At 43.7% G+C, this 15,058-nt stretch overlaps 1 protein-coding gene across 1 annotated transcript in view; it reads right to left on the bottom strand.

The window, feature by feature from the left end:
• The window catches only part of MGAM (maltase-glucoamylase), a 239,787-nt gene that overhangs the window by 2,723 nt on the left and 222,006 nt on the right, over positions 1-15,058 (bottom strand). Inside the window, exons 61-73 of the mRNA XM_055284278.2 lie at positions 11,905-12,039; positions 11,347-11,434; positions 10,403-10,541; positions 9,456-9,589; positions 9,300-9,334; positions 9,091-9,207; positions 8,247-8,395; positions 7,553-7,637; positions 6,314-6,370; positions 4,226-4,350; positions 3,070-3,158; positions 1,299-1,348; positions 541-711 (exon numbers count right to left, since the gene is read on the bottom strand). Coding sequence (XP_055140253.1) covers positions 541-711; positions 1,299-1,348; positions 3,070-3,158; positions 4,226-4,350; positions 6,314-6,370; positions 7,553-7,637; positions 8,247-8,395; positions 9,091-9,207; positions 9,300-9,334; positions 9,456-9,589; positions 10,403-10,541; positions 11,347-11,434; positions 11,905-12,039 — 1,374 coding nt within the window. The remainder of the gene's footprint in view (positions 1-540; positions 712-1,298; positions 1,349-3,069; positions 3,159-4,225; positions 4,351-6,313; positions 6,371-7,552; positions 7,638-8,246; positions 8,396-9,090; positions 9,208-9,299; positions 9,335-9,455; positions 9,590-10,402; positions 10,542-11,346; positions 11,435-11,904; positions 12,040-15,058) is intronic.

The following is a 15,058-nucleotide window of genomic DNA, read 5'->3' as shown; positions in this document are numbered from 1 at the left end:
AGCTACTCGGGAGGCAGAAGAATGGTGTGAACCTGGGAGGCGGAGCTTGCAGTGAGCTGAGATCACGTGCCACTGCACTCCAGCCTGGGCAACAGAGTGAGACTCCATCTCAAAAAAAAAAATTGAGTATAAGGAAGCATTCCATCATAGTTTTGTCACCCTTTTTTCTTTCTTTGTGGCACATGAAATAATGAAGCAATTTTCACTGATGGTATCGTATTTGATAAAATATGATAGTTCCAACCTGTTTGGGAAGTTGATCTCTGAGGCAGAGGTGAGGGAGTCAAGACAAAGTTTTACATAGGTTTGCAGACAGGAAGACAAACATGGAAAGTAAGAATCCAGGCCATGGATTCCAAATGATGATAAACCATGATTTTTCATTCATCTCCATGTGATCCATTCCTAACACATGGAAAACTCAGGGATTCCCAGAGGGCCTGGCAGGAGAAGGCATCATTTGGAAGGGAGGCAGTCAGGCACTGCACTAGGCATATTAAGGGTGGAAAATACCATTCGCACTTTTCACTGGTCACAAACCTGTGTCGTGGGGTCATTGTTGAAGGAGGGTGTTATGACCATGCTGCTCACAGAGATGCTGACACTGGTAATGGGGACACTGCCCACTCCCCAGATTTCAATGTAGCCCAGTTTCAAAGGATTTGTACCAGTGATATAATTGTTGAAAATTACATGGCTTTGCATCGTATTCTGTCGAATTGGAGATAAAAGAAAAATATAATAGCAGAATTAGTTCAAATTTTTTCTAACCTCTTTTTAGGCACAAATGTAGATCATAAAGTAAGACAACTTCAGAGTCACTATCTTGTATCTTTGGATCATGGAAACCATGATTTCATCACTCTATGTCCTATTGCCAACTCCCATCCACTTTGCATTGACAAGCAGCTGCAGGGTCTTTCGCACTGCCCTGAGCTCTATAGGAAACAAAAGTCTCAACTCAAGGTGCTTATATTGTACAGGTGGAGGAATCACAAAATGTGCAGCCCATTCCAAGGCAACTCAGGAACAAGGGCTAGATAACAGAAACAGCCCATCCATCTGTAACATGGTAAACTAGAATAATGATCATTACTGATGAGATGTGGATAGGTTTAATTGCAGAAAACCTCCTGGGAGCATAGTAAATTTCCACCGGAAGTCTAGAGAAGTAGAAGAATGTGAATTAGCAAGATGAGCAATGAAGAAATTCTAGGTGGTATTTTATGCCCTTACAATATTCAGCATCCTCCTAAGCCAGTGGAACCCTATTCTCACTTCATATCAGTCACACTCACCTGGCTGGCAGAAAAGTTGGCCAAGTAATAGAGTCCTTTCCCATAGGTATCTGCAAACAAACAACAAGATAAACATGGCCTGGACCTGTGCTGTAGAGCTCTATGCTATAGAATATATAAATGCTGTTCTAATTGCCTACTTGTCTTGGTTGAGAGAGTAAGGCTTATCTTTGTTTTTATTTCTGTCCTTTGAGTGTTCTATTTTAAAATGTAAGTCCACTTTATGGAGACTAATCAAATTCTGCACCCACACTGAGTTTACACAAAATGTTTGCAATGAATGTGTATAGACGCACCTGTCTAACAGAGTCACTTCATATAACAGTTTCCTGACACTATTTTTAAGTCACTTCTCTTCCTTGTGGTCACCATTCCCAGCATCTTCCTAATCGGCTCAGAATTTCCAGGTTGCTTTTGCTGTAGGTACACATCTCCACACATACATGTATATGCACATACACACGCAAACACCAACACTGGTGGGTTTATCTTGAGGTATTAGGCAAATTTAAAAACGTGATCTCCAGAGAACAAAGATGTTCAAAGACTTCTTTGTCCTTTATCCTGAATGTATGTCACAGGCCCAGGAAGAATATGAAGTTCAGCATAGCCAGTGAAGGTGAACTAGTCAATAGCTTGGTTTCAAGTATTCCCATCCTACACCCTGCCCTTGTGGCTGTCACACTCTTTCTGGTATGCTGGCCCCTTTCTTTTTCTTTCTCTTTTTTCTTTTTTTCTTTTTTTTTTTTTTTTTTGAGACAGAGTTTCGCTCTTGTTGCCCAGGCTGGAGTGCAATGGCATGATGTCGGCTCACTGCAACCTCCACCTCCCGGGTACAAGCAATTCTCCTACCTCAGCCTCCAGAGTAGCTGGGATTACAGGCATGTGCCACCACACCCGGCTAATTTTTTTGTATTTTTAGTAGAGACGGGGTTTCTGCATTTGGTCAGGCTGATCTCGAACTCCCGACCCCAGGTGATCCAGCCGCCTTGGCCTCTCAAAGTGCTGGGATTATAGGCGTGATGCACTGAGCCCGACTGTGCTGGCCCTTTTCTAAATGACTCACCACTCAGTCAGTTGCCACAGGCTATCCCTTAGAACTGTGCTGTGTAAGACAGTAGTCACTAGTAAAATGTAACTGTTCAAATTTAAGCTTGTTAAGATTGAATAAAATTAAAAATTCAATTCTTCAGATGCACTTGTCACACATTTCAAGTGCTCAATAGCCACATATGCCTACTAGATACAATATTGAACAGCAGAAGATACAGAACATTGTCATCACTGCAGAAAGTTCTATTGGACAGCACTTGTCTAGAAATAGCTAATAATTTCTTGAGCAATCCTCCTGAGAGTTTACCAATTCCTATAAACTCCTAATAGAAAGTATCCCATAAATAATACAACTGATAGAGGTATTACCCCTCTTACTGGGACAGTAAACCATGTAATTTGGGAATGTGTCCTTGACCATAAATCCTATGAAAGTTTACCTCAGCTGGCTACAAATAAACTTTCCCCATGGCTCCCATATTGCTACCTTCTATAGAGGATTACAAAGGTTGCCTAATGGGAGGTGATTCAGAACTGAGCTTTATTTACATGAGGAATAAAGATCATGTCCAATATGGATTATACCCTTGAATTAACAAATGATTATATTTTAAAATGCAAAATTGTTTTAATAGGGAAAAGGTGAAAGCAGGCCTGTAAGATAATCCAGGAATGTAGTCAGTGCCATCAGCATGAATCTCAGGCAACCTCTACTCACCAATGCTTTGCCCATCATCCCAGAAGAGCCAGCCATCAGCAGTTCCCTCATCATCCAAGGCAATTTTGAAGCCCATGAATTTCTGGCGGCTGCAGTGAGTGGGGAGAGAGGCATTAGCTAAAAGCAAAGCCACAGCCACAAACCAAGAGTTTACATACAAACATAAAGCAGCAAAGGGAAGTGCTTTGGAGATAAAGACTGCATACTAGAATTCAAGAGGCTTGTGACTTAGTTCTAATTCTGTCTCTGTCTGGCTATATGACTTCATATCATGAACAAATGAATTAGTGAATGAATCAAGAGGATTCTCCTTTAAGGCTCTTAAAGTAATGACAACCAAACTAACTGGGTTCTTTCTTTCCCTTTTGAAAGGAAAATCCTGATGCTGAAAATCTTTCTGTTTTCCTGACCTAATATCCAAAACATGTAGAGGAAGTTCTATTTTCAGATGTTCTAAGTTCTTCATTTTTATTTAACTCTTTAGAATCAAATGAATAGGGAGTCTAAGAATTTTAGTATTGATACCAGAGAGATGTGAATTTTAGTCCGCATTCATGTACTTACTAGCTGTGTGACTCTGAGCAAATCACTTAGCCTTTTTGCTCATCTATGAAATGGTGGTAACAGTACTAACCTCACAGAATTTATGTTTTCCTGTGGCTAAGAAAAAATAGATAATTTCCACGTGGAAATGCCCATATTCATATAGCTCTAGGCACAGGGCAAGCACTCACTGGATGTTAGTTATGGTTAATTTATACACAGACTTTGATCTAGAATTCTAACATCTTGTAGAGGAATAAACAATTTTTCAGCAATAGTTTTATTAGGAAAGATTCAATTAGACCCAATAGTATACTAAAACTATTATGAATCGTCGTTGCTCCTATTTTGACTTCCATTTCAATTGTGAGATTGAAAGATGATACCCTTAGACCTATCAACTCACCCACTTAGACATAAAAGAGCTGTTAATAATTAGTCGAAGAGTATAGAGTCTGAAAAAGGTTAAAATACAAACAAGCAAACAAACAAAAAACAAGTGTTGAGTAGAATTGCATGTGGGTTTGAGAGTGACGCTTACATTTTGGTGGACTTCATTAGAAATTGTTGAGCTAACTGACATGTAAAGGAAAACCTGAGTCCTGTCATTCACCTTAAGTGGGTGTTCAGTGCAGGCTCTTGCCAGGGCAGGATGTAGCCCCCACGGACATGAAGATTAATGTGGTCAAGGGGGGCTGGCAATGTCTTCCACTCTCCTCTTGCATTAATATCCACACCCTGTGGGCAGAAGAAGGTAAGAGATGACAAAGGAGAGGACAGGCCCCTCCCTGAACAGTGCATCCTGCCAGACATCTCATACTCCCCTCTGACTTATGCCTGTTTATCACCCTTTGCAACATACCTGCCATTACCCATTCTGCATTCACCCAGTGCTGCAAGAAATCTTGCAAGGCTGCTATAATATCTTGGTAGGGTCCCTTGCCTTTGTTTCCACGGTACAAACTACATTTGCCTGACGTGTGACAGGAACAGGTGCCACTGTCTCACCTGAATCAGAACCTAAGGGACCATCCTTCCATCCTACATGTTCTCAACTAAAGCAGGGCTTTTCAGTCTCAGCACTATTGAGATTTGGGCCAGACAATTCTCTGGTGGTGGGGCTATCCTGTGCCCTTTGATATTTAGCAGAATCCTCAGATGTCAGCAACATCACCTCCTCACCCCCACCCTGTTGTGACAACCAAAAATATCTCCAGGCATTGCCAAATGTCCCCTGGTAGGCAAAATCCTCTCATTTCAGAGCTGCTACTTTACAGGTAAGAAGCATTTATTGTTGACAACAAGCAAACAAATATGCATGGCTGTGTTCCAATAAAACTTTATTTGCAAATCAGCTAACAAGCAGATTTGGCTGTGGGCCATAGTTTTTGCCAGCTTGTGCTCTAGAACGAGTAATAGGTACCCAAACTTGGGAAGATTAATTAAGGTGACACTTCTTCATTAATCCTAACTATAAAATTCACCTTCATTTTAATTAAACATCAAAATTTCATCTTTTTCTAAATGGCTTGCTCCATGATTTCTTTTGTCTTTCCCTCTTCAACCAAAGACATCTTCTGTTAGTGAATGGGAGACTCAACATGCACACTCAGGACAAGGACCAGTCTCATGTAAAGGAAGCTGGCCACCGCTTCCTGGGAAACACCTGGCTGGGATGCACATAGCAGAGCCTTAACATGTTACCACCCTAAGGGCACATCCAGACTAGGAACAGGAAGGGGAGTCTGGGGCAGCGGGGAGGACTTGGGCTCCAATGGACTGAGAACAGAAAGAACAAAATGCACATCCTTCTCCAGTTTTCACCTAATCTCACTGCAATCCCCTTGGATGAAGGGGCCAGCACATGCTCTGCTTCCTGTATCCCTGCTTGAACCCCTTTGCTGTATTTCCAGCCCTCAACTATGTTCTCCTCAGAAAGTCAGAAGAAGAGGCCTCATTAGAGACCAAGGAAATGCCTTGTTTGATTCCACCCCAAGAATCAGGGTTTGACTTGTCAGGGTCCCAGCAAGAGATCACCACCCCAGAGCTGCCCTGGAAGACCCTGGCTTCCCAGATAAGTCTTTGGGGAATATACTAGCAATGAAACTATGTGGCAAGGAGCTCTTCCTTGCTTCCTCATTTCTAAATGCACTTGCACTGCTTAGACTAACAAGGGTTGGGTCCCATACCTCTGTGTGTGTTTTGCACATTGCCTAATCACTTGCTTGCCTTAGGTAATTATGCGCAGTGCCCTTCTTTGAGCATCTATGCTATGGAAGGAGATATTTAATAAAAAGACAGAGACAAAAAGGCCTCTATGCTTATAAACTTACAGCAGGTAAAGATATAAACATTAAAAACAAAAACTATAGTTTGCAACACAGTCTCAACAGCATCTGCCTTTACAAAACATTGCAAATAGCGGTGATATAAGAAAATATTAAAAATTAACACAAAGAGAACACCCACGAAAAACCTGAGTGAGATGCTTTATGTGTTATTTCACAACAGTTCTATGAGGGAAGTGGTCTTACTCTACTTGGAGGTGAGAAAACTGAGATTACAGGGGTTAAAGTGGCTTCTCTAAGACCACGCAGCAGGTGGGTTACAGAGCCAGCATTTGACCTAAGGTCTATTGGATCTAAAGCCTTTGTACTCTCTACCATATTCCCGTGTTGTATAAACGTTCAGAAAAACTTACCGTGTAGTAGTCGTACCAGCGGGCTCTAGGGAAATATGCAGTGACATTTCTGGCATTCTAAAATGAAACACAAACAAGGTGAGGCAGTGGGCACCAGTTTCCAGGACAGAGAAACCAAAATGCTTAGGAAAGAGGTGAAATAATTGTGATGGCCTTGGGCCTACTTGCCTCATCTCTCAGGAGGTCACCTTTTGAGGAAACCTTCCATTCCTTTTCCTTTTCAAACAGGGGAGATCTGTCTACCCCAAAACAAGTGGCTTTCATAAAGCACTTTGGTACCCAGGACTTCAGGAAAAAAAAAATCACTATTTGCTTATAGAAACAGGCTTACGCCATTCCCTCTTAAAGAGACAAACAGTTAACTGAGGTTGTGTCTAGCGCAGAAAAAAATTTTGTGTGTATAATAAGATTTGGGGGCTGGACACAGTGGCTCACACCTGTCATCCCAGCACTTTGGGAGGCCGAGTCGGGCAGATCATGAGGTCAGGAGATCAAGACCATCCTGACTAACACAGTGGAACCCTGTTTCTACTAAAAATAAAAAAAAAAGTTTTTTAAATTGGCCAGGCATGGTGGCACGCGCCTGTCATCCTAGCTACTTGGGAGGCTGAGGCAGGAGAATCACTTGAACCTGGGAGGCAGAGGTTGCACTGAGCTGATATAGCACCACTGCACTCCAGCCTGGATGACTGAGCGAGACTCTGTCTCAAAAAAAAAAAAAAAAAAAGATTTTGGGAAGGTGCAATTAACTGGTATTTTAATCAGAAGCCCAATCAACAACAGAAGTAAAGAAATGGCTTTTACTGCTGGGAGGAGCTCCTGCAGAGGAAGGGAAGGGTTAGCCAGCAGCAATACAAGTACACACATTGCCAAGCAATCCTTCTGAAAAGTTGTAATAGTGCTAGAGGACCGTTATGAATTCTTTACAATACTGCCCCCATCCGACATTCTATTCCTTATTTTAGTTAACGAACAAACGCTTGTACCATTGAATATACCATGAGGTGTTTTCTTCTTGATCATCCTATGAACCAGAATTGTTAGGCACATTTTAAAGATGTAGGAGCTGAGGCCCAGAACACCTAAGTGATGGACTTCAGCTCAGAAACAGAGGAAGAGACACAGGCAGAATAAGAAACCATGCGTTAGGACCCCCACCAGCTCAGGCCTCTTCTCCTCATCCTTTTCCCCAAGCCTCACAGCTGGGATCCTCCCCGCCTCGGAGGCCTCCATACTCACCAGCTCCAGGACAGGGCTGACCAGGAAGGCTGGGCCCAGCAGGAACTGACTGTCTATGTCCCATGTCAGCTGGTCTGACACAAACCTGGAAAGGGAAATGAAGGTGCCCAACAGAGCCCAACAGTGCCCCAGCCCGACACTCTGAAGAAGTTCTTCAAGTTCACATGCAAGTCAGAAATCCAGCTGCCCCTGAGCCATCCTTGCCTTTTTTCCTAGGCCTAGCTTCATCAGGAGCACCCAGCCTCTGCTCTCCCCACGGGATGTGCCGAAAATGCTGGGATGTAGATGTGTTCTGTCCTGTAAAACACTTGCCACATTTCTTAACCATGGCAAACTTCAAAAGCGAGGATGGCCCTTTTCCCTCAAATCTCTTCCTGAAATCCTTCTCCTGTGACCTGGCTACATATAACCAAACTGCTACAAAAGATATATAGGCCTTTGCACAGCCAAATTAGAAAGAAATTATTCTATGCTGTACGGCATCATTTCAGTTTTGTTCATTCAATCAATAGCCTTTTATTAATGACCTACGGCATGCATAGCACTGTGCTAAAGTGAGTAATGAAGTATGGTCTGCACCTGAAGAGCTCGTGGCAAAAGGTGATCATGCCTTTAATTTGGAAGAATTCACCTGTCACCATACAGAATGCAATAAGTCATCCATTAGTCATCGGGATCCCTGCTGGACACTCACTCATGGAGCAGAGGCCGTACAACAGTGACGCCCTCCGTGTGGGCCTTATGCATCAAGGTATACAGATATGGCAACAGGGTGTATCTGGTCTGCAGGACATTTCTGGAAATGTTCACAAAAGCAGCATCCCAGGACACAGGGTCTTGTCTCTAAAGGAGAAAGGGAACAGTGTTTGGAGCTCGCCCTAGAATTTCTAGGGGATTTAAGAAGGTCACTGAAAGCATATTCCAACTGAAGAACACTCACAGCTAAACAAAAGAAAACTCTACATGAGGCCCAGAGAATATTCTTAATAGACTGGAAAGAGTCACTGACGCTCTCCAAGGACAGCTGATGAAATTTCACTGGAAGACATTCTTTTTGGTATATTTTTTACAATTCTGCCTAAACAACAAGAACAAAACATAACAATAATCTAAAGAACACTGAGGAATATGGTTCACTGAGACCCCAGGGCTTAATAATTTTTAAGGGTAAGTGGCTCACGCCCGTAATCCCAGCACTTTCGGAGGCTAAGGCCAGGAGTTTGAGACCAGCTTGGGAAATATGGCAAGATCCCATCTCTACAGAACACAAAAATTAGCTGGGCACGTTGGCATGTGCTTGTAGTCCCAGCCATTCAAGAGGCTGAGGTGGGCAAGTCGCTTGTGCCCCAGAGGTCGAGGCTGCAGTAAGCCATGACTGGGAGACTGCACCATCCAGCCTAGGCAACAGAGTGAGTCCTTGTCTCAAAAGAAAAAAAGTTTTTTGAAGATTTCGCAGGAAAACAGACTGCATTAACTTTAGATCAGAAATGGAGGCTGTGTTTCAAGTGAAACACTGGAGGTAGAAGCCACTGTCCTACCCTGGTCCCAATGGTGTTGTGGTTTCTTGAGAAGGGGTAGAAGGCCCCCAGCTGCATCCAGCGAACACACATCTCATATTCAGCATCTTGAAAGAACCCACAGATATCTGCTCCTGTCTGAAACAAGAGGAAATAAAATGAGCCTGATGATGATTTCTGAAAGATGTCCCCACCTTCTTGGTGCTTAGGAGGATCCCAAGGACACTCACATAGGATATGCCAAAGAGGCTGAACTCCATCATGCCTGCAATGAGAAGCACAGCTGTGTCAGACCAGGCTCGCTCTGACGACCTGCCTCCTCACCTCTTCCCAAGATTCCCAACTCCCTGCCCTACAGGCACAGGCCCTGGGAAGGACCCACGCACCAATGATAGATTTCTTCAGCTGATCCCACGCGGCCGTGTTGTCTCCCAGCCAATGTCCTGCCCAGCGGCCAGAAGAGGGAAATGTGGAGCGGGTGATGACGACCCCTCGCTGTCCCGTCACCTCCTGCACGGCTCTGGTTGGAGGGGAAAAGGAGGTGAACTAAGGGCATGGCCAGGGAGTAAAGGCCATAGAGCTTCTGCTCCCAGAGCCCTTGAGACTAGTCAATGTTTGCCGTGTGACTGGAGGGAACATGGGAATCTGAGCTGTAATGGGGGCTCCACTGATCCCAGATGATGGAGATAACGAGTCACGTGTTCTCACAGCACTTTACAAAGAACTTCACTGTAGCGAACTCACCGGAGTGCCCCCAAAATAGTAAAGAATTACTACATCTTGCTATTGGTTTCCTCAATACTTAGTTTTCTACATTTGAGGAGGAGCACAGTGAAGATTATAAGATCGTCCTTAGGAGAATTCATACTATTCATGAGCTTGCAAAGCAGGACTGTGCTAATTCGGTGCAATACCAGTTACTCTCCACCAAGAATGGCCAAAAATAAAAATATCTCCAAAGATGATTCACTTTGAAATAAAGGGGAAAGATGCCCAGACCTCCATGTTCCCTTCACCTCCTGTAACTAAAGCTATTGTTCCACCGGCTGCCCTGTGTGACCATTATGGTGTCTCCATGTGAGTCCTTCCCACCAGGATCATTAAGTTTTTCACTGGTGGAACCATGCCTTATTTAAAGCTGTCCTACTTTTAATCACAGGGCCTGGCTCCATGTCAATGAGCATTTGTTTAATAATTAAGAATCATCACACAGCTCTCATGAGAATCTTCTTAATCCTTAGAATGGGGAATGAAAGGAAAACTAGGGTAGCTATGTCAGTCACTGGCAATCCCTCCAGGTTGTGACAGCTGGAGAAGGGAGACAGAGACTCACTCGTATGTGGGTCTGGTCTGGGACCACCCGTACAGGTTGTGCACGTTGTAGTGCTGCACTGGGGAGCCGTCTGGGAGGATCTGCTGACTCTCCATGCACAGGGTCTTGCTGCTCAGGCCCCTGTCCCTGGACTCCAAATCTGAGGAGGAAGAACTGGTGAGGCGAAATCCAGCCCTGATTCTGTTTCTCCCTGACCTCTCTTCAAGGGATTGGGCCCTGGATCTCAAGACTAACTTGAGTCCTTCCTGTGTCGCTCTCCATCTCCCCAGAGACATGAGCACAGCGCCCCCAGCTCTGAGCTGCAATGGCGCCTGCTGTGTTTCCAACATCAAGTTCACTGAAGAAAGCAGAGGTGTCAGGAAGAACGTACAGCTGTCAAACACTACATGACAAGCTCTGATTTAGGCTTTTAACCTGCCAATTATATCCATAATTCTATGAAGAAAACCGCATTATCTGTCCTCTACAATTTAGCAAACTGAGATTTGGAAATACCGCATAATCTGTGAAAAGTCACAAAACTCCTAGAGAGAACAATTTCTGGAGCCAAGATATGAACCCAAGTATAACTCCAAAGTCCATCAGCTCCACAATAAAGGCAAGCCAATAATTTCCACCCACTGATGACATCAAAAAATTCCTGTGATGGAATTCACATAAGCCTAAAAAACTAACAAGCCTATCTGTGGGAACCCTTTGGTGGCATGACCACTCATAAGTGCTTTCTAGACAAATTCAAGAAATTTGTGCAATGAGTCTAGTCACTTGCACATGCCCCGCTGGGTAAAGCACGTGCAGAACTTTTGTCTCTGGTCCCCAGTAAACCACAGCAGCCATGAGGATGTGCCCCGAGCTGTGAAGGAACACCCCTGGCCTCGGGCTCCTCCAGCGTAATCCTTCTTCCAATCACGGCTCTGCCAATCAAGAAGGCCAAGGATTCTTACACGGCATGTAGGGAGGGTGGTTCAGAGAGGCTTCCCTGCAGCCTGGAGAAACTGCCCCATTCACAAAGCTTGATGGTTCGTTCATATCCTAGAAATGCCAAACACAGACATATCTTACTTTTTAAGATAATTACATCCTGCCAATTCTTAGCCAAGGAAGCAGTGAATAAATTGTTCAACATCCAGTAATCCCTGTAGATGCCAGCCCTGGGAGCTTCATCAAATCCTGGTGAGAACTAGCTAGAAAGATTAATTCACCCCTACAGAACAACTGGCTAGAGGGTTAAAAAAAAATCTCTCTCAAGGTGGGCGTGAGGCAGTGAAAGTTCCAAGAAATTCCTAGTCAATTGCCTCAGAGATTTTATAGTAGTAATGTCAGGTCTGGTACAAGGTGTGAGGGCTATCAGGGCTGTTCCACTCCTGAGAGGAGGAAGTATCTGATATGTCCAAAGTCTTCCTTGGACAATGACTATCCTCTTGACTGAAGGTCAGTGGTACATGTACTTAGGCACACAAAGATAGACAATGCCACAGGTATACAGACACACACACACTTACAATCCACATGCCATCAAACTTCAAGCTCCTCTCTGGATTCTGTGGATTGTTGTATAGTTCTTCTATTTCCCTCTTCCACCACTTGGCAGTTGAATTACGGAAAAAGTCTGGGAAGGCCACATAAGCTCGATATAGCTATAAAAAATAAATATAATTTGTTTGTCCCACACAAATATATAAGACAGAAAACAGGCACTTACTGAGAATGCAACTCGCACAAATACTTGAACTGCATGGTGACAGACGGCCTGAACAGGGCCTAAATAATGTTATTAACTTATTAGAGAAATGCAGAATGAGAAGAGAAATAGTGTAATTTGCACACCTTCCCAGCATTTGGAAAACATCCTAAAATTGTTCTCTTCATATACACATGGATGATGACAATCAATGACCCAAACTAGTGACCTCATGCATTTGATGCCCAACCCTCAATGTCAGTTCTGCCATTTCCTAAGCACTCCTCAAAGACAAAGCCAGGGAGAGACTGCAGACATGAGATGCATGGTAATAGGTTAGGAAGGAACACCCAGGGACTCCCTCCTATGTCATTCTCACTGCGAGAGGGGAGGAAGGAATAAGATTACATTTCAGGATATTAGACCAGTACACCTCAGTGTTTTCTACAATTTCAGAATCACATGACAACTACAGCTGTGTGGAAGATAAATTGAGAGGACTTAAAGAGGACGTTTCAACTTCCCCTTATTTTCATCTTTCTTCAGATAATAACGAGTGTGTTTTTGTTTTAACCTGCAAGATGGATTCAAGGCACAACTTCTTTTTTTTTGTTTTTTTTGAGATGGAGTCTTGCTGTGTCAGCCACTCAGGCTAGAGTGCAGTGGTGCTACCTCGGCTCACTGAAACCTCTGCCTTCCAGGTTCAAGCGATTCTTTTGCCTCAGCCTCCTGAGTAGCTGGGATTACAGGCATGCACCACTACACCTGGCTAATTTTTGTATTTCTGGTAGAGACGTGGTTTCCTCATGTTGTTCAGGCTGGTCTCAAATTCCTGACCTCAAGTGATCCACACGCTCAGCCTCCCCAGGTGATGGGATTACAGGCATGAGACACCATGCCCAGCCAGATACAACTTCTTAACTACATTGTAGACTTTTGAGAGCAAGAAGCTTGTTTTATATTCATCTGAGTGATATTTATATTTTGCACAATGCTTAGCTTAGAACTTGACACAAAATACACACTCACTGTTTAATGGTGGGTTCACACCACTTAGAAGCAGCAAATAAATGTTGCTTGTTATGGAACATTATGGTCCTTTGTATGTCTCAGTAAATAGCCTCCTTTACGATAATCACACCATTGTAAGACTTAAAGAGCTAAAGAATGCTGGTGAGGAGGGTGGGGGAGGCAACAGAATGAGCACTTGGTCTAGGGGAACTCCAGTTCTTATATACAATAGACAAAAGGCAGGTAGGAACCCATATGTGTACATGAAGGGCAAGAAAAGGAACATGAGAAAACAGAAACAGATCAGCCTACATGGGTCTGGCTGTCAAGGATGTGAGAAGATAGTGGGTCACATCATGGAGAATCTTGAGAGGAGTGGGCATGCCAGGGATGCCTTTTGTTAGGAAATGGAGGTAGAAACCACGAAACCTGACAAAGAGAACCTTTCACCAGAAACAGAGAGCTCCAGATCAGGCAGGGTTAGAAACAATGGGATGGGTGGGGGTTGGAGAATTAGAATAAAGAGATTATCAGCCACATCTGAGTCAGAATTGTATCCCATATGGGGTACACATGGGGAACCTGGCCAGTCATGATGTAGGAACTTCCCTAAGTACTGCTCGGATGACCCCTTCCAACTTCATAAAAATGTTCTGCCATTCTCCAAGGTGCTGGCTCTACCTTACACCTGTGCATATTCAACTCTTGCCTTTGTGGCTTCTGCCTTCACTTTCTCCAGTCTTCAAACAGTGATATAACCACCCACACACTGGGCCTCAGGATCACCTAGCACTCTTTTTGTGGCACATCACATGCTACAAACTGCAATTCCTAGATTCCATCACAGACTTATTGAATCAAATCGCTGGAGCTTTGGACTCAGAAATCTGCTTTTCATGGGGCTGTTGGCTATTTGTTTTATAGTCAGTAAAGCCAGACCTGGACATCAGTGGCTTCATCCTCACCAGCTTCATCGAGTGGGTCTTACTATTAATAATATAAATATTAGGTTGGTGCAAAGGTAATTGAAGTTTTTGTCATTACTTTTAATAACTTTCTTTCCTTTTTTTTTTTTTTCTGAGACAGAGTCTCACTGTGTCACCCAGGCTGGAGTGCAGTGGCTCAATTTTGGCTCACTGCAACCTCTGCCTCCCAGGTTCAACTGATTCTCCTACCTCAGCCTTCTGAGTAAGTGGGATTACAGGCATGCGCCACCACGCCTGGCTAATTTTTGTATTTTTAGTAGAGATGGGGTTTCACTATGTTGGTCAGGTTGATCTCAAACTCCTGACCTCGTGATCGGACTCCCAAAGTGCTGGGATTGCGGGCATGAGCCACCATGCCCAGCCTACTTTTAATGACTTTCAATAGCAAAAACTGCAATTACCTTTGTACCAACCAATAGTTATAATTATCCTATCTACCAAGAATCTCTTACAAGCTAACAGATTCCGTGACTCCCTAATGAAGTGTTTCTCATCAGGGGTACAACTGGCATTTGAGGTGAGAGATATTTTGTGAAGACTTCCCTGAAATCAGAGCTATGGGCATCCCTGCCCACTGCCCACTGAATGCCTCTGGTGTCCCTGTGATAACCAACACTGCCCTCAGATTTCCAAATTGCCTCAGGATGGCAGTGTTGCCCCTACTGGCTGATGAACTGTGGGGTTCTGATACTGACTACTTGATAAAAGTCAAGAAGCCCATGACCCAGAACTTCTCTGGCTGAGCAGGTTCCTATGTCCATGTGGGCTGCTTGGACCACTAAGCTTCAAGTGATTCTCTGTGAGAGGTGACAAGAGGACAGGAAGCTAGGTCTTCTCCCTTGAACAGTATAGATAGACAGATAGATAGATAGATAGATAGATAGATAGATAGATACATACATACATACATACATACATACATACATACATACATAGAGATAGATGCTATATAGATAGGTAGATAGATGATAGATAGAA

This window comes from Symphalangus syndactylus, chromosome 6 (genome assembly GCF_028878055.3).
Source record: "Symphalangus syndactylus isolate Jambi chromosome 6, NHGRI_mSymSyn1-v2.1_pri, whole genome shotgun sequence".
NCBI lineage: Eukaryota > Metazoa > Chordata > Mammalia > Primates > Hylobatidae > Symphalangus > Symphalangus syndactylus.
Note: the sequence above shows the minus strand (reverse complement) of the source record. Positions and strands in the feature narration are given on the sequence as shown.